Source organism: Marmota marmota, unplaced genomic scaffold (genome assembly GCF_001458135.2).
Source record: "Marmota marmota marmota unplaced genomic scaffold, marMar, whole genome shotgun sequence".
Classification (NCBI taxonomy): domain Eukaryota; kingdom Metazoa; phylum Chordata; class Mammalia; order Rodentia; family Sciuridae; genus Marmota; species Marmota marmota.
In genome coordinates, this window is record NW_025999946.1 from 4,182,029 (window position 1) to 4,201,823 (window position 19,795).

The window sequence follows — 19,795 nt, forward strand, 5'->3', positions numbered from 1 at the left end:
TGAACATCCATGTGCCCACAACACAGTTTGGGGGGTCAAAAAAGTTCCAATACAAATGTTTTATTTCTTAATCTGGATGGATACTAGTTATACAGGTATGCTCCTTCTATGAAAAATCATCATGCTACATACTTATGATCTATACTTTTCTGTATATATGCTAACATTTATTTTAAAAGAGCACTTTAAAAAGCAAGACTAAATATTATATACAAATTTATCCTGAAAGATAAATCAGTGTCCTTCACAATGAAATGGATAACATTCTCCTCCTCTCCTCCCAGATGTAATATCTCCTAACTTTGGTGTTTATCATTGCTTTTTGCATTTTGTGCTATGAAAACCTTCTATAGTTCCTTAGGATGAGGACAGTGAAAAGCAGATGGTACATGCATTCTCCTCCTATCCACACAAACTTCTTGCCATGAAGACTTAAAATAATTCAGCAAAAACAGATACTTTAATAAGTACCACTTGTATCATCAAATTATTCCAACAAGAAACACACTTGATAAAATTCCACCCACAGATGAGTGAGAAGAAAATGTCAGCTAATCATAAGTATTTATTTCTTAATTACTTAATCCAAGTTTTTAGAAGGTTTAAACCATATTTTGTTTCCAAATAGAACTTTTGGTTTTATCAACCCTATAGATTTTTAGTCTTAGAAAATTAAAATCAAATCCATCTAAAGGAGTTCATATTTTTTTAAAGTTACTGCAACATTACAAAAAAACTCTGACTCAACTCTTTTTTTAAATTTTTTATTTGTTCTAACTTATTTGTACATGACAGCAGAATACAAATAGTACAATATTTCAATTCTCTGGTTGTACACGGTGTAGAGATTCACCCTCATCTCACTCAATTCTTTTAAGCTACAGTATATTATTCTCCACCCCAAATGTCAAGGAACTATGATTTGTGGAATTTACACATTGTTTTGGTTCATATACACAGCTAGGTAGTTTATTCTATCTACTTATTTTACCTACTTACATATCTCCTTTTCTTCTAGGTATACTCTGACTAAATTACTTGACCCTTAGATAGCCAGCAAGGATATGCTACAAAATCAACAACAGTTATGATGCAGCAACCTGAGAAAGAAGTGCACTCATAACAACAAGGCCAGATTTCTTCATTATATTCATTACATTTCTATCCTGCTGCCTTTCCCCTTTAACAGCTTACCACCAATGGGTTCCAAGTCACTCCCATGCTTGTAGCATTATTCTTCAGTACAGTTTCATCTCATATTCTACTCAAAATGATTCTTCTTTCAATTTTTTTTTCTTTCCTGTTTTTCCCTGTCTTAGCTCATAGTTCTTTACAACCTCCACCAAGCAAATGAGCTTAAGGGCTTTGAAGCTGATGTTTTAGCTGCTAGAAAATAGGAGTTATCATACATAGAAGCCTCATAGAAGTCTTTGAGTCTGGTGTGGGAAGGCCCTAAAAGCATGACACATTTCACTGTTCTGCTTCATCAGGTCAGTGCATGTCCTTTAATTATATGGTACTACATAATAGTTAGAGACACTAAATCACTATGTAACTATGTTGTGGAGGCCTGCATTAAAGAGATATATTAAAAGATGATAAAAAGGTTTAGGGTCCATTTAATATTTATGTTGTGCCACAGGAATTACAGGGAACAGAAGACTTCGAACAAAAAAGAGATACAGGTTTCATACAAATCAAAAAATGAAGAAATTAGGTTAGTGAATGCTTTCAGTTTTAACTAATACTGGTTTGAATCAATTATCATTTAAAGGACTCCTGCTTCTGGCCAAGATGTAGTAACAAGGACTAAATGTATTTACTCTCAGACCTGAAACAACCAAAAAACCAGACAAAATATATGGGAGGTGGGGGTCAAGATAGCGGACATCAGGTAAATCCATTAGGGACAGGAAACCACTAAGGTGGGCTCTATCACCCTAGCTTACTTCTTTTGAAGGCTTTCAAGCCATAAAGGCATAGAATGAGAAACCCAGGTGAGGCCTAAGGGACTAGCTCACTTGAGAAAATAAAATTAATAGTCTGGGGTGATCATGGTGGCTAGTGTTCGCAGGATGAATACTAGAGAAGATAAATACACACAGAGGGAGAACTCCAGAGATTCGCAGACGGTCTCCCTTGAATACTGAGTTGAATGCTGATCAATGTGTGCATAGAAGGAAACTAACCAAGACAGAGAAACACCACCCAAAACAATTCCTGGCACCCACAAAGGCCAAGAAAAATGCCTATCCCAAAAAGCCAGACTGGAAAAAAAAAAAAAAAAAGCTCATGATTCATGGGGTTTGGGGTACCAACCATACAAGAAAGATCTTGCCACTGAAGTGAGGCAAAATTAACTCTAAAGCAGTGATTTTTAACTGATGCTAATTATCCTCACTCTTTAGGGATATTTGGCAATATCTAGAGACATTTTTGATTGTCCCAACTGGGGGGCAATGCTACTGGCATCTAGAGAAAAGATCAGGGATGCTGATAAAATTCTATAATGCTGGGGAGTGATACTGACCAAATTATATTGTTATGTTGTGTATTGCATGCATGTACAAATATATAACAACAAATCTCATCAGTGTGTACAACTATAATGCACCAATTTAAAAAAATGTGGAAAGGGCTGGGGTTGTGGCTCAGCGGCAGATCGCTCGCCTAGCAAGTGCGAGGCCCTGGGTTCAATCCTCAGCACCACATAAAAATAAACGAACAAAATAAAGGTATTGTGCCCAATTATAAATGTGGGAAAAGGGGCTGGAGTTGTAGCTCAGTGGTAGAGCACTTACCTCACAAATGTGAGGCACTGGGTTGGATCCTAGCACCCCATAAAAATAAATAAAGTCATTGAGTCCATACACAACTAAAAAATGTATTTTAAAAAAGTGGGGAAAAAATTCTATAATGCACAGGACTCCTTTCCCTTCCCAAAAATGGATCATTTGGCTCAAAATATTGGTGCAGAGCTGGCCACTGTGACACATGCTTGTAATCCCAGCTACTTAGGAGGCTGAGGCAGGAGGATTGCAACATGAGCAACTTAGTGAGGCTCTGTCTTAAAATAAAAAATAAAAGGGGTAGGGATGTAGGTGTTCAGTACTAAGTACCCCTCCTTCAATCTCCAGTACTGGAGGGTGGGTAGGACACTATCTCTTGAGAAAGGATGACTACACTAAACCTATCTCTGGTCCTGTGGTAAGGGCTCTCCAGGAACAAAGAGAAGCAGACATGGCACACTCAGTAACCAGGTATGCATGCACGACTGTTAGGCAACGTGGCACAGTCAGTATCTATGTGCATATGAGGAGTTGCAACTGTTGCAGTTCTAGAGTACAAAAAACCCAATCAGAATGTATGTTACCATATTGGGGAGACAAAGGGACTACCATGTAAGGGCAGAGAGACTGGACTATCAACACCCTCACTATGCTTGGGGCTCAGACTTTGGAAATGAATCCGCTGAGCCAGCGCTGACATTAATAAATGCTGCTTCCTGGTGAAAGCCCTGGTGTCTCTGTGCAAGAATCCTACAACAGTCCAGCCTAACAGATCTTAAAAGAATCAAAAGGATCAAATTGTTTTCAAGCAATTTAACTGTATTTCACAACCAGTTCAGGAATATTAATAGGAGAAATATAAAAGTATTCAGAATTCAATAGGTAAAATTCATAATATCTGGCACCCAGCCATAGCTTATCAGGCATGCAAAGCAGGAAACTGAGAAAAATACATTAAGACAGAAATTGATTTATACCTAATAAAGGATAAAAGAATTAGCACGTAGATAAGAAAATCAACAGGTATAATAACTGTATTATGTTTTTTAAAGTTAAGAGACATGGACACATTAAAAAAAAGACTAAATTTGAATTTTTACAGATGAAATTATATTATCATTGATGGAAAATACATTGGATGAGATTAAGAGCTGACTGTGTTGCCAGGCCAGGTGCAGCATTCCTATGCTCCCAGTGACTCAGGAGACTGGAAAAAAAAAAAAGGTAAAAAGAGCTAATCTTGTAATAGGGACCCTTTAAAATTGGGGATTTAAAGGAGGACCCCAGTAATTGCCTTTTGCTCCTGTGACATGTTCTCTCTCAGTTCTTTCCAGCTTATCTCAATTCCAGTGAGTCCTGTGGGCCTACACCCTATGACAGGCACCAATGCTCCTCCCACCCCCCCAGGCAGGAAAAATCACCTCATAAAGAGAATCAAATTGCTCCCCTCAAGCAATGATGACTTCTCTGGCTTGCATCAGGACCCCACAGAACCTGTCCTGAGATAATGATCAACCAGTTCTTTTAGTACCTGAGGACAGGTCTTATTAGGACACTGGTACTGTAGTAGGTACTATTCCTTCCCAGTTTGGAAAATAGTCTTTTTTTACTTTACCACCACCTGTCTCTCTGATTGGGCTCTCCTGGTTGCCAGAAACTGGGATAAGGGAGAAAGGAGAGTTATTGTCTAATGAGTACAGTTCCAGTTTCGGAAGATAAAAACAGTTCTAGAGATAGGTGGTGGTAACAGTTGCATACAATGTTAATGTACTTAATGTCACTTTAAAAATAGTCACTATGGTAAATTTTGGTGTAAATATATATCTACCTATATATATATCGTGAAGGGGGCATGGAGAGCAGGCTGTGCTCTGCTCTGAGTTACTGCATGATGTATAGAACAGAAGTTTTCAGGCTATGCCTAAACCTGTGTTTCTTCATTTTGTAAAGCAGTAGATTACCAAAAGCTAATCAATTTTGATTTTAAGTGCTAAGGTGAAATGGGACTATACCTTGTTTATACAAGAAAACACCCACTATCTGCCTGGCCATAAGGCATAAATCCATAATAAATCAATCGTGCCAATGAAAATAACCACCTGTGAACTTATCAGAATTAATCAGAAGCACATGGATGCATGGGCATTACTCATGAGCTTTACTTTAACACACCAGACCACCAAATGAAGCAACTGCCTAACTCAAGGGCCATAAAAGGTGAAATCCCCTGAGACTAAACATGGAGACATTCTAACCTATTACCTGGTCAGGAGCTTTGCACAGGAAAATCGCCAAAGCGGGGCTTTAGCAGAGTTTGGTTTCTCCTGCTTGTGATGACCACTCCAAGTTGACATCTCAAGCTAACACTCCTAGATAACACTAGGAAACTGCCATCTGTCTGAACCTTGGCTTAGAATAGTATGTTCCAGAGTTTTGATATCTCTGTACCCTGAACAATTTCTTCAGCTAGCTGGTTCATAATCTTATCTGTCCATCTTTAGTGACTGCATTTGCATGTGTTCTTTGCCTTGCTCGTTTGAGCTCTTCATCCCCCGCCACATCTACACCCCCAACCCCCAGCTGTCTTAATCTTTTCCTAGCCTTTCTGAAACCTATATGAAATTAAAATTGGAATAAAAGAACTTGTGTTTTCTTGTCTAATGACTACTAGGTAACCCAAGACATAAACATGTTTTGGTCTATGTTAACCACAAAGTTCATTCATGACAGGACTGAACTCCAGGGTGCTCTATCACTGGGCCACGACCTCAGTCCTTTTTTTATTTTTATTTTTTTAAAATATCTTTTTAAAAAATTTTTTTAGTTGTAGTTGGACACAAAACCTGTATTTTATTTATTTTTTTGTGGTGCTGAAGATCGAACCTAGCATCTCGCACGTGCTAGACAAATACTCAACCCCAGCCCCACTTTTTAATTTTTTATATTGAGAGAGGCCTCACTAATTGCCCAGGCTGGCCTAAAACTTGCAATCTTCCTGCCTCAGCCTCCCAAATTCTAAATCCTTGAGATTATAGGTGTGTGCCACCATGCTGGCTGCTATATATATTTTACCAAAATATAAGTAAATAAAAGAAAGAAAAAAGAATGAAGATAAAACAGTGAGAGGAGGGACAACTTCAAACAACCTAATATATATAAATTCCTTTTTTTTGGGGGGGGGATACTAGGGATTGAACCCAGGGGCGCTCAACCACTGAGCCACATCCTCAGCCTGCCTGTCTGTCTGTCTGTCTTTCTCTCTCTCTCTCTCTCTCTCTCTCTCTCTCTCTTAATTATTAGAGACAAGGTCTCATTGAGTTACTTAGTACCTTGCTAAATTGCTGCGGCTGGCTTTGAACTTGTGATCCTCCTGCCTCAGCCTCCTGAACCACTGAGATTACAGGTGTGTGACACTACCCCAGCACAACCTAATGTGTTTTTAACTGGATATCTCCAAATGAGATGAACATCTTGCAAAAGAGAAAGAATATAAAAAATAATAGTTGAAATAATAATAGTACCAATTTTTCCAAATCCAGTGAAAATTATAAACATACTATAAAACATAAAAGCTAAATAAACTCCAAACCTAAGAAATAAGAGGGCTAAGGATGTAGTTCAGTAGTAAAGTGCTTAACTAGCTTAGACCCTAGGTTCAACCTCAGCACTACAATAAAAAAGAAACTAACATAATCATACTGCTCAAAACCAGTGACAATGAGAAAATCTTAAAAGCAAAAGAAAAAAATTAGATAGATTAGAAATATGGGAACAAAGCTAAGAATGATAACAGATTTGGGCTAAGGATGTAGTTCAGTGGTAGAGTGCTTGCCCAACATACCTGAGGCTCTGGGTTAGAAACCCAACATCCTCCCAACAATGAAGATTTGAGAGTAGGGTACAAGGGATTGAATTCAGAGGCACTCAACCACTGAGCTAAATTGCTTAGGGGCTCCCTAAATTGCTGAGGTTGGCTTTAAACACTTGTGGTTCTCCTGCCTCAGCTCCTGAGCTGTTGAAATTACAGGTACATGGCTCTGTGCCAGGTTTTTGTTTTTTTTTTAATTTTTAAAAAATTTTCACTGGGAACAAAACAAACTAGATTACAATGAAACTACATATATATATTTTTTGTTGTTGTTGTCCATTTGTTTATTACTAGGGATGGAACCTGGGATGTTCTATCACTGAGCTACATTTCCAACCCTTTTTTTATTTTGACATATGGTCTTGCTAAGTTGCTGGGAGTCTTGCTAAACTGCAAGGCTGAGCTCAAACTGTCTTTTTTTTTTTACTTTTTTGTACCAGGGGTTCAATCCAGGGCACTTTACTGCTGCGCTACATCCTCAGTTGTTTATTTGGTTGTTTGCTTTTTGAGACAGGATCTCCCTAGGTTGCTGAGACTGGCCTTGAATTTTCAATCCTCCTTCATTAGCCTCCCCAGTTGCTTGGATTATAGGCATGAGCCTCTGTGCCAAGCATAAAATAATATATTTAAAATACTATAAGGAAAAATAAAAAGTCAACCAGTGGGGCTGGGGATGTGGCTCAAGTGGTAGAGCGCTCGCCTGGCATGCGTGCAGCCCGGGTTTGATCCTCAGCACCACATACAAAGATGTTGTGTCTGCCGAAAACTGAAAAATAAATATTAAAAATTAAAATAATAATAGTAATAAAAGTCAACCAGTGAATGTCTTTCAAAAATAAAGGTGAAACACCTTTGTCAGACACACAGAAGCTGACCCATTTCATCAGCAACAGGCTTACACTACAAGAAATGTTAAAAAAGAAAGTTCTTCAGGCAAGGGAAAAAAATGTTACCATATGAAAATATGATTCTACACAGAGGAAGAACACTAGAAATGGTTACTACATAGATAAACACATATTTTTTCTTATTATTTATATTTCTTTAAAAGATAATTTACTGGGCTGGGGGTGTATTCAGGAGTAAAGCACCTGCCTAATATCTATGAGGCCCCGGGTTCAAGTCCCAACACCACACACACAAAAAAGGAAAGCAAAAAGGCAATGCAATATGGAATTATATTACAATATTACAGAGTAAAATACATGTCAACCAAAGCACAAAAATTGGGAGAAGTGAAAAAATACCAACTACTAAAATTTTTAAAAAATGGAATTATTGTTAATAAGCCAACAAGGGAGATTAAAATAGGGCTGGGGATATGGCTCAATGGCTGAGTGACCCTAAGCTCAATCTCCAGTACCCCAAAACAAAAACAAAACAAAAAAACCCCACTGAATTCAAAAGAAGGGGTAAGCAGAACAAAATGGGAGAAAAACAGAAAAGACAAAGAAGATGTTACATAACCATATCAATAATCACATTAAATGTAAAAGTCTTGGACTGAGGAAATAGTTCAGCTTGCCTAGCATGTAGGAGGCCCTGGGTTTGATTCCTAGAAGTAGGGGCAGGGAGGAGAGGAAGAAAGAAAAAGTAAATGCCTTAGGTACCCCAGCTGAAGGGCTGAGAATTTGGCTGTGGGGCTGCAGTGGCATACACCTATAATCCTAGCTGCTTGGGAGACCAAGGTAGAAAGATCCTAAATTCAATGTCAGCCTCAGAAATTTAGCAAGACCTTATTTCAAAACAAAACGGGTCCAGGGCAGAGATTGTCAGATTATCTGAAAATATGCAACTGAATGTTGTCTGTGAGAAATATAATTTAAAAATAGAGAGAGGTTAAAAGAATGGGAAAAATAATACCATGTTAACACTAATTAAATCAGCTGGGTACTTTTACTTTGTTTATTTACTTTTATGAGGTTCTGAGGATCGAACCCAGTGCTTCACACATGTTAGGCAAGCACTCTACCACTGAGCTACAACCCTAGCCTAGGAATTTTTTAAAAAATATTTTTAAATTGTAGTTGGACACAATACCTTTATTTATTTATTTTTATGTGGTGCTTAGGATGGAACCAAGGGCCTCGCACGTGCTAGGCAAGCTCTCTACCGCTGAGCCAAAATCCCATCCCTAGCCCAGGAATATTTTTAAAGGTCATTTTATAATGATGACAAAGAAATCCTAAGGGTATATGTACTAAATAACATGTGAAGTAAAGCTGGTAGAACGGCAAGGAGAAATAATTCCACAATTTTAGTAATCAATTATCTTCTTTCTATAATTGATCAATAAGCATTGATCAAGATAGACCATATTATAGGCCATAAAGCCAGTTGGGGTAGACCTAAAAAGGTTCAAGTCATACTAAATATGTTCTGTGACCATGACGCAATTAAATTAAATTAGAAGCTGGGCACAGTGGTGTACATCTATAATCCTAGCAGCTCAGGAGGCTAAGGCAGAAGGATTACAAGTTCAAAGCCAGCCTCAGTAACTTAGCAAGGCCCTATCTCAAAAAAAAAAAAAAAAGGGCTGGGGATGTGGTAGAGTGATTAAGCACCACTGGGTTTAATTGCTGGTTCCTAAATAAATAAATAAATGTTTTAAAAATAATAAAAAATTAGAAATCAGTAACAAAGATCTCTAGAAAGTTTCCCAAATATTTGGGAACTAGGGGCTGAGGCAAGAGGATTGCAAGTCTAAGGTCAGCCTCAGACTTGGCTCAGAGGTAGAGCACTCACCTGGCATGCGTGAGGCACTGGGTTCCATCCTAAGCACAACATAAAAAAATAAAATAAAGGTATTTTGTCCACCTACAACTAAAAAATAAATGTTAAAAAAATATTTGGGAACTAAATAATACACGTAGGTCAAAGAATTCAAATGGAAAAACATTTGATCTGAACACCAATGAAAACACCACAACACCATAGAACTTACAGGATGCTGCTAAACCAGTGTTTGGAAAATTTTGATAGAACTAAATACCTACATTAAAAAATGATGGAAGGTCTCAGATTAGTAGCCTTGGCATTTACAAAACACAGGATCTAGATAAAGATAAAATTAAACCCAAAGTAGAAGGAAAATAATAGATAACAGTAGAAATCAGTAACAAAGATAACAGATAAACAATAAAGAAAAATCAGGGCTGGAGTTGTGGCTCAGTGGTAGAGTGCTTGCCGGGCATGTGTGAGGCCCTGAGTTCAATCCTCAGTACTACATATAAATAAACAAACAAACAAACAATCCATAAAAAGCAATAAAGAAAAATCAGTAAAACCAAAAGTTGATTCTTTGAGGTCAATAAACTGATAAAACTTTTGGCCAGAATAATCAAAAAAGACAGTGAGAAATCTAAAAATTACCAATGTCAGAAACAAAAATGGTGACATCACCACATATCCTTCAGATATTTAAAGGATAATAAGGGAATTTACACAAATAAGTTTGCTAATTTAGATGAAATGGACAAATTCCTGGAAAGATAGAAACTACCAAATGTCACTCAAGAAGAATAATTCTGTATCTACTAAAGAAATTTCTGATGTAGCTAAAAATATTCTGACAAAACAAATTTCAGACCTAGAGGGCGTCACTGCTAAGTGACAACAAGCATTCAAAGAAGAATATCAAATTCTCTACAAACCCTTCCAGAAAAAGAAGGAATATTTCTGAATTCATTCTGAGGCCAGTGTTACCCTGATACCAAAGCCAGATAAGAAATTACAAAACTACAAACTGATATCTTTAATGAACAGAGATGCAAAAATTCAAAACAAATCAAATCCAACATATACAAAAGAATAATATAAGCAAGAGGCATTTATCCCAAGAATTATTCAAAGATAATTTAACACTTGAAAATCAAAATAATTAATCATATTAACAAGCTAAATCAGAGAAATAACAGGATCATCCAAAAGATGAAGAAAAGCATTTGACAAAAAGTAGCATCCATTCTTGTTAAAAATTCTCAGCAAACTTACATGGAAATTTCATCACTTTCATCTTTGATAAAAACTATAACTAACATCATTTTGCTAAAAATATTTTTAGTACATCTATTTGTTTGTTTGTTTATTTATTTAAAAGTGGTGCTAAGGATTGAACCCAGTGACTTGCACATGCTAGGCAAGCACTCTGCCACTGAACCACAACTCCAGCCCCAACTAACATCATTTTTTTTTTTTTGTAGTTGTAGATGGACAGAATGCCTTTATTTTATTTGTATATGAAGCTAAGGATCGAACCCAGTGCCTCATGCATGCTAGGCAAGCACTCTGCCACTGAGCTACAGCCCTAGCCCCCAAGCAACCTCATTTAAAAAAAAAATTTTTTTTGTAGTTGTAGATGGACAGAATGCCTTTATTTTATTTTGTCAATTTTTATGTGGTGCTGAAGATTGAACCCAGTGCCTCACGCATGCTAGGCAAGCACTTTGCCACTGAGCTACAGCCCCGGCCCACTAACATCATTTTTAATGGTGAAAGACTGAATGCTTTAATTCTAATATCAAGAACAACGCAAGATTGTTCTCATTTTTATAAAAGATTATAAGTTCTTCAAGTTCAATAAGGCAAGAAGAAATAAAAGGTATACAGATTGAAAAGGAAAAAATAAAACTCACAGCTTGATCATTTATGTAGAAAATCCAACGATGCTTGCTTCGGCAACAAACAATTCTTGCTTTGGAACACATATACCAAAATTGAAACAATACACAGAAGATCAGCATGGCACCTACGCAAGATGACATGCAAATTCACCAAATACTTATTCCATACTGCTTTGGTCAGGGGGTGTAACTCAGCAGTAGAGTGCATGGTTAGCATGCAGGAAGCCCTCGCTCCAATGCCCAGAACCAAAAAACTTCAACATGATCCATCAAAAAAAAAAAAAAAAAAAAAATTGGGGGAACATGAAGGCGAGTGCTNTTTTTTTTTTTTTTTTTTTTTTTTTTTGCAGCAGGATTGCGTGGGGTGGAGTGGGCCTGGGGTTAGAATATTGGGTCTCATGAGTGTTAGGCAAGTGCTTTAATCACTGAGTTACAGCCCTGTCCTAAATTGATAGTTGGTCTGTATTTCATTTGAGATGACAATCAAAAAGAAGTATATTCTAAAATCATGAGTGATTAAAAAAGTACTTAAGGATCAAAGGTCCATACTATATTATCAAGACATGGGAAAAATAGTCCACTTCTGCAGAATCTATCAGTAGGCATTAGTTAAACTTCATTCCAAGTTGTAGATAACAGATTAAAACAAAAGCATTCAACTGTTTTGCACAGAGTTGGACAAAAGATACCTTATCTGGTTAAAATTTTTTGAAAACTGTAAAAAGAAAAAAAAAATCAATTATCAGTATGCCAACTATTTTAAATTTCTTTTCTCTCTAACCAAATTTAGTTTCTCCTATTCAGAAATTCCAGCAGCCTAAGAGCAAAAGAATTATTTTTTCTATCATGTTCTTATCTACACACTTGATAAAATGAAAAAAACTCAAAATAAGCATAACTTTAAATCTGTTATTCCTTAATATCAGTGTAGCTATTCTTCAATCAATCAGTTTTGCATCCCATTAAGTGATCCAAATCTTTTCACAACAATATAAATATCTCAATTGCGTTTTACCACATTAAAACTGCAAATTGTGCTTAACAAACTAAGCACAGTCTATAACTACAAAAGAAGATAAGGACTCACAACAAACCCATTCCCTCTTCTGCCCTGTTGTTTTGCCCCACCTTATCTCTGTGACTGTCTAGCTGCGGGACAATCTGGTCACTAATGGAAAAGCAGACTTAAATAAAAGGATCATTATCATCTATACTTACCACTAACTCAGGGTCTGTGGTAGATATGATGAACTGGCACTCAGTATCCTTTCCACACACTCTCTCTCTAGTTGTTTCCCTTAAATTGAGCCTGAAAAGCTAAACATTTTTCTTGTAGATAGGGTTCTAAATGTGAATTAGGTCCAACCAACAAAAGCTCTGACATGAGATGTGGAAAGCAAAAGTGAAATAGAGACCAGATTGAGAACAGTGGAAATGTTACTTTGTGTGTGTGTGTGTGTGTGCGTGAGTGTGTGTGTGTGTGTGTGTGTGTATGCATGCATAATTTCCAATTTTAATCACTAACTTAAGAGTCAGGAGCTAGCTGCAGTTGAGGGACAGCAGAACAGGCTGCAGTGTGTGTGTGTGTGTGTGTGTGTGTGTGTGTAGTAAACTATATATACAGTTCATCATTTCAGCCATTTAGAATGTACAGTTCTGCCCATTAAGTATACTCACACTGTTGTGCAACCATCACCATCTATCACTGGAACTTTTTCATCATCTCAAACAGAAATTCTGCACCCATTAAGCAGTATCTTCCCATCTTCTCTCACTCCGAGCACCTAGTAACCACTAATCTACTTCCTGTTGCTATAAATTTACATTTTCTAGATATTTCATTTAAGTAAAATCATACAATATTTATCCTTTTATGTCTGGCTTGTTTCACTTAGGATAATGCCTTTAAGCCTCATCCATGTTGTAACATGTTAGATTTCCTTCCTATTAAAGGCTGAAAAATATTCCATTATATGTATATTTCACATTTGTTTATCCATTCACTTATCAACAGACATTTGGGTTGCTTTCACCTTTTTGGGTACTGTAAAAAAGGCTGCTCTGAACCTGGAGTACAAATACCTGTTCAAATCTCTAATTTCTTTCGGGTATATACCCAAAAGTGAAACTGCTGACTTCAACAATAATTCTCCTTAATTTTTTGAGGAGTCACCATACCATTTTCCATTCTACCAGCAATGTGTACAATAAGTTCTAATTTCTCCATATTCTCATCAACAATTATTTCTGGCTTGGAGTTTTTGTTTGTTGGTTGGTTGGTTTTTGTTTTTTAGTTGTAAATAGACATATACCTTTGTTTTATTTAATTATTTTTTATGTGGTAATGAGAATAAAATCCAGGGTCTCACCCACATGTTAGGCAAGTGCTCCACTACTGGGCTACAACCCCAGCCCTGGGTGGCTGGCTTTAATAACAGCTATTCTAATGAGTTTAAAGTTGTTATCATGGTGTTTTAGTCAGCCTTTTGCTGCTGTGACTGTAAGATCTGACCATAACAATTTTAGGAGGAAAAGTTTACTTCAGGGCTCACGGTTTCAGAGGTCTCAATCTACAGATAGCAGGCTCCATTCCTCAGGGCTTAAGGTAAGGCAGAACATTATGGCAGAAGAGTGTGGCAGAGGCAAGCAGCTCACATGATGATCAGAAAGCAGAGAGAGAGGTCTCTACTAGTCTGATACAAATATACACCCCAAAGCCATGCCTCCAATGCCTACCTCCTCCAGCCTTACTCTACCACTTCAGTTACCACTCAGTTAATCCCTACCAGGGAATTAATTAACTGATTGGGTTAAGACTCTTATAATCCAATAATTTTTCCTCTGAACCTTCTTTTATTGTCTCACCCATGAGCTTTTGGAGGACGCCTCACATCCAAACCATAATACATGATTTTGATTTGATTCCCCTAACAATTAGTAAACCTAAACATCTTTTGATACGCATATTGGGGTTGGGGTTTTTTTGTTTGTTTGTTTTTTGAGAAATGCCTAATTCAAGTCCTTTGTCCATTTTTCAATCAGGTTGCTTGTTTTTCTGGTGTTGAGATGGTGTGTTCTTTAAACTCAATAGTTTCATGCTGGTCTCCAACTTTCTGACTGTGGCAAAGGTGGTACTCCTCTACAGGCCAGTTCAAATCATGTTCTACAAGTCATTCCTAGCAGCTCAGACCAGAGCCTAGAGAAGTTTTTGTCTCTTGCAAATGAACCCTTTTGGAACATAACATGTAAATCCTCAGTCCTTTGTAATCTTTCAGAGCAAGTGAAGTACCCAAAATTAAAGGCTTCAAGCTCTCAGGTTAGGTTCACATTCAGGTTCAAATCTAGATAAGTAAGTTCACATTGTTTCCCTTAACTACCTGGGAAACTAAGCAGGATACGGTTTTCTCCTCCATGCTCATTAAATATATAAATACACACACACACACACACACACACACTCACACTATAGCATTCTTTGGAATGCATTACATTTTGTTTCAGTTAACTATACAACTTTTTTTTCCAACTAAGCACTTAGTGTCTGTGGAAAGACTTGAGTGAAAAAAAAAACGTTCCATTAATAATAAACAAAAGCTCTCATCTTGCTACTTCATATAGTAGCCAGTAAGTAGATTCAATAATATCAAGAAAATGTAGATAAATATGCCACTACAAATTAAAGAAAAGGAGAAAATGCAAAACAAGAATGCATCTAGCTGTCAGGCATGGAAGCACACCCCTGTAATTCCACTACTCAGGAAGATCCCAAGTTCCAGGCCAGAATCAGCAACTTAGTAAAGTCCTCAGCAACATTAGCAAGACCCTGCCTTAAAAGAAAAAACAAAAAGCAGGAATGTAGTGCAGTGGTAAAGTACCCCTGGGCTCAATTCCAGTATCAAAAAAAAAAAAAAGAATGAAAGAAAGAAAGAAAAAAGAAAAAGCAGCAACTGAAATAATTTTCCCTTTTTAAAATTAATTAATTTATTTTAATTAGGTACATATGACAGCAGAATGCATTTTGACTCACTGTACACATTGCAGAACAACTTTTCATTTCTCTGGCTGTACACAATGTAGCACTGCATCACATGAGCAGTCATACATATACCCAGGGTAATCCATCTCATTCCACCATCTTTCCGGCCCCCATGCCCCCTCCCTACTCTTCCCTCCTTTGCCAAATCAAATTTCCTCCATTTTTTCTATGCCCCCACCCCATTATGGATCAGCCATCCACTTATCAAAGAGAACATCTGGCCTTTGTTTTTTGGGGATTGGCTTCTTCACTTAGCATGATATTCTCCAACTCCATCCATTTACCTGCAAATGCCATAATTTCAAAATAATTTTTTTAACCACTAAATTTCCCAATGCCCTTCCAAAAAGAATCAAAAAAAAAAAAAAAAAAAAACCAACAAGAGCAGGCAGTGGGAGTGCAGGCCTGTAGTTCCAAGGACTCTGGAGGCTGAGGCCCTAAGACCTTAGAGAGACCCTGTCCCAAAATAAAAATTAAAAAGGGCTGGGGATGTAACTCTATGGTTAAGCTCTCCTAGTTTCAATCTCTGGTACCAAAAACAACAACAACAAAAAGCAAAAATAAGGCAAAAAACAAAAACAAAAACCCACAAGAAAAAACTTACTTTTAGATAGCTGGTTATTTCATTTCTATGAGATAACTGGACACTTTTCATCATAAAATTTCCTTTATTTATATTTTTCTATAAAACTTTATGGTAATTGTTCACTGTTTTTCAGACAGTGTTTTATTTTGTTAGTGCTGGGAATTAAATCCAGGACCTTGGGTCTTACACATGCTAGGCAAGAGCTCTACCACTGAGCTACATCCCCTACCCATTCCAGACAGTTTTATACCAGTACATTTGGAATGTCTAAATGCCAAGAGATAACACAACATCACAAATTTGGTAAATTTGCCAGGAACACAATCTGGTAATCAACCTCACAGGTTCAATTCTTATCTTGTACATTTACAACATACTAAACAGGCTTCTGAGTGTTTTACTTTTATGGTCAAATAATCCTTATAATGACCATATAAAGTAGGTGCTATTAATTTCCCCACTTTACAGATGTGATAACTGATATAAAGGGGCTAAGCAACTTGCCCAAGATCAGCTTATATTAGTAAATATTACAGATAAGTTTTCAATCCAGGAAATATCATTTCAAAGTTTATATTCTTACCTACTACAGAACATATGGGAACTGAGGGTTTCTGCACTACTGTAAGAGATGGATCTCATACATATTAAATATTTTCTAGTTGTCAGCAGAGGAATTCATCAAAGATGTTCAGTTACACTAGATAAATACAATAACAACAAGACTGCCTAATAATGAAGGCTTTTTAAACCACAAGTTTTGTACTCTTCAGTCACAATTTTGCATTCAATAAAATTTTTCTTCTCTTCTCCACTGTCTCCATTTTGCCCCTCCTGCTCTTTTCCTATAGCAGAAATTGAATTCAGGGACTGATATATACTAGGCAAGTGCTTGTGCTCTATCACTGAGCTACATCCCCAGTCCAAAGTGCTTCCTTTATACTAGTGCTAGACATTAAGGTACTGGGGATACAATCTTAAGATGTCACATTTATTAATCTATTAAATATTCACTATGCACACAGTATGTGAAGAGCACTACGCTGGGCAATGAGACATGTATCTAGATTCTACCTTCAATAATTTGATGGTCTAGAAAGGGATATTAAAGAGTCATTAAAAAAGGAAAAAGAAATTCCAATTGCTCGTTCTTTACATAATTGGCTCACTCAAACCTTAAAACAACACTTAAAAAGTGGTTTCTTAGGTAACTTGTTAAAAATTTGGAAAGTCAAGGGAGTTGGAAAAGAAAGGTTATTTCCAGTTGGTAAAACTGGCAAAGAGTTCTCAGAAATGACATTTGAGTTCAGCCTCAAAGAAGGGACAAAACACTAGAGGAAGATGGAGAAATAAAAGTACATTAGAAATTATGAGTGAAGGTAGCAAATAATGAAACAATGAAGAACCATTAGTATTCAAAAGGCACATGGAAGTATTAGGATAAACAAACTACAAATTGAGGCCACATCATAGAAACCATTAATTCTCAAATTAAGGACCATGGGAATCACAGGAAATCTCTAAGCAAGAGAATGACATAGTAATTGTGCTTTAGAAAGAATAATCATCAGGAGCATAATACAAATTATAAGGGTTGAAGCCACAATAAAAAACAGTGGTGGGCTGAATCTGTTGGAAACTGCTTCTAAAAAGTAGAGGCACAGAAGGAGGGAAAGTTATCTTTGAGATACCCTCACTAGAAACATGTTTTGCACTTTTAACTTTCTGATGGATTCATTAAAAATAAAAAACATGTGTGGACTTCTGCTTCCAGGAAGATGAAGTACACAAACTTTCTCCTATTACTCCATGGATATTCTACATAAAATAAACCTAAGATATGTCTGAAAGGTAGAGAGGAAAGTAGAATGGCTAAGCACAATGGAACCTGAAGAAAAACAAGAGTATTGAGTACTCTGGGTATTTGTGATTGGCTGGTTGTTTTGCCACATTTATCCAATACTGGATATGAGAGAAGCCAGCAACCTATAAAAGTCCATCGGATACATACAAAAAGGGCTCAAGAAAAGCCACTTTTCTCCAGCCAAACAACCAGAAATGAGGCAGCCTGGCAAGACAAAAACTTTTTAGACAATAACCATCCTATTCCAGCTCAAACCTCAGGAAAAACAAAACAAACAAACAAAAAAACATGGCTCCCTTTCTATCCTCTCAGCAAAGGCCAAGAGGACATCCTAAATTGGGGGAGGCAGGTAATGGGAGAGGGTGGAGAAAAAAAGTACTAGGGATTGAACCCAGAGTACTTAACCACTGAGCCACATCCCCAGCCATTTTTATTTTTTTATTTTGAGACAGGGTCTCACTTAAGTTGCTTAGGGGCCTCACTAAATTGCCTAGGCTGGCTTTGAACCTGTGATCCTCCTGCCCCACCCAGCCTTCTGAGTCATCTAGGATTATAGGCATGTGCCATCATACCCTGTGAGAACCTAGACGTTTAACCTTGTCAGCTATTGTAACCAGTCTATATTTTTCCCCCTACACCAGGATGTTATCAGAAAAGGCCAAGAAGGGACCTGAGACTGTTGTTACTGCCTCTCCCACCCCTAACATAGTATCAGAGGAAATGACACGGGGAACCTGGACTTTCTGCCCACTTAACACTGATGAGGCATATCCCATCCCCTCCTCACTGAAGTGCTGTCAGAGGAGGCCTGGTGGAGAATCAGGGCTACTATCACTGCTCAGAAATAACAAGGCCATCTACAACCTCTCATCCGACCCCCCACTAGGTAAACAATGAAGTTCACCTCTCCTTTCCAACCAGCAAAGTAGAAAACCTAAACCCCTCTACCTGACACTACAGAGGTAATGTCTATAGAAATTTAAGAAATCTTTGAGGTAACCTCACTCCATATTTCAAGGGACCAATATCTTCCATGAATATAGTTATAAAACCCCTTAACAAAATATTAACAAACAGAATTCAGCAATGTATAAAATGAACTATACACCAAGCCCAAATAGGGTTTATTTCTGGGATGCAAGGCTAGTTCAGTCTTTGAAAATCAAATCAAACAATGTTATCTATTATATTGTTATCTACCAGCTAATGAAGAAAAACACAAAACATACAAATAGATACAGAAACACATCTGACAAAATAATAAACACCCAACTGTGATAAAAACTATCAGAAAACTAGGAATAGAGAAGAAATTCCTAATATGATAAAGAACATCCTTTCTTTAAAAAACCTACAGTTAACATTTATTTAAAGCTAAAAAACTGAATGTTTTCCTCCTAAGATCAAGAATATGTCAAAGATGTTTATTCTTAACACTGTGTTCAGCATAACACTAGAAGTTCTAGCCAGCACAATAGGCAAGAAAAGGAAATTAAAAATGAATATTTGGAAAGAAATAAAAATATTTCTGTTTGCAGATGATGATAGTCTACATAGAAAATCCCAAGGCATCTACCAAAAAAACAAAAAAGAGACTCAACTAAAAAGTGAGTTCACAAAGGTTGAAAGGACATAAAATCAATATATAAAAATCAAATATAGCAGGGCTTGACCCCATTTGCCTGTAATCTCAGTGACTCAGGGAGGCTGAGTTAGCAAGATTGCAAGTTCAAGGCCAGCCTGGGCAATTTAGTGAGACCATGTCTCAAAAAAAATAAAAATAAAAAAAATAAAATAAAAGTAAAAAGGGCTGGACATGTAGCCCAATGGCAGAATACATCAAGGTTCAATACCCAATACCTCAAAAAAAAAAAAAAATCAATTGTAGTTGCTGAGTGTGGTGGTATATACCTGTAATCCCAGAGACTCAGGAAGCTGAGACTGAGAGGAGTACAAGTTTGAGGCCAACCTGGGAAATTTAATGAGACTCTGTCTCAAATTAAAAACCAAAAAAAAAAAGGGGGGGGGGA

General features: G+C 37.0%; 1 protein-coding gene and 1 pseudogene across 3 annotated transcripts in view; one reads left to right on the top strand and one right to left on the bottom strand.

Annotated features, from left to right (window-relative positions):
• The window catches only part of Samd8 (sterile alpha motif domain containing 8), a 57,300-nt gene that overhangs the window by 30,820 nt on the left and 6,685 nt on the right, over positions 1 to 19,795 (bottom strand). The window contains exon 1 of one of the 3 annotated variants that reach the window (XM_048801823.1): positions 1,195 to 1,481. The exons of the other annotated variants lie outside the window; for them this stretch is intronic. Within the exon in view, the coding sequence (XP_048657780.1) occupies positions 1,195 to 1,221 (27 nt within the window). The 5' untranslated portion in view covers positions 1,222 to 1,481. Of the gene's footprint in view, positions 1 to 1,194; positions 1,482 to 19,795 lie in introns of those variants that run through there. 3 annotated transcript variants of the gene reach the window in all.
• On the top strand, positions 11,348 to 11,448 carry LOC125616481 (annotated as a pseudogene).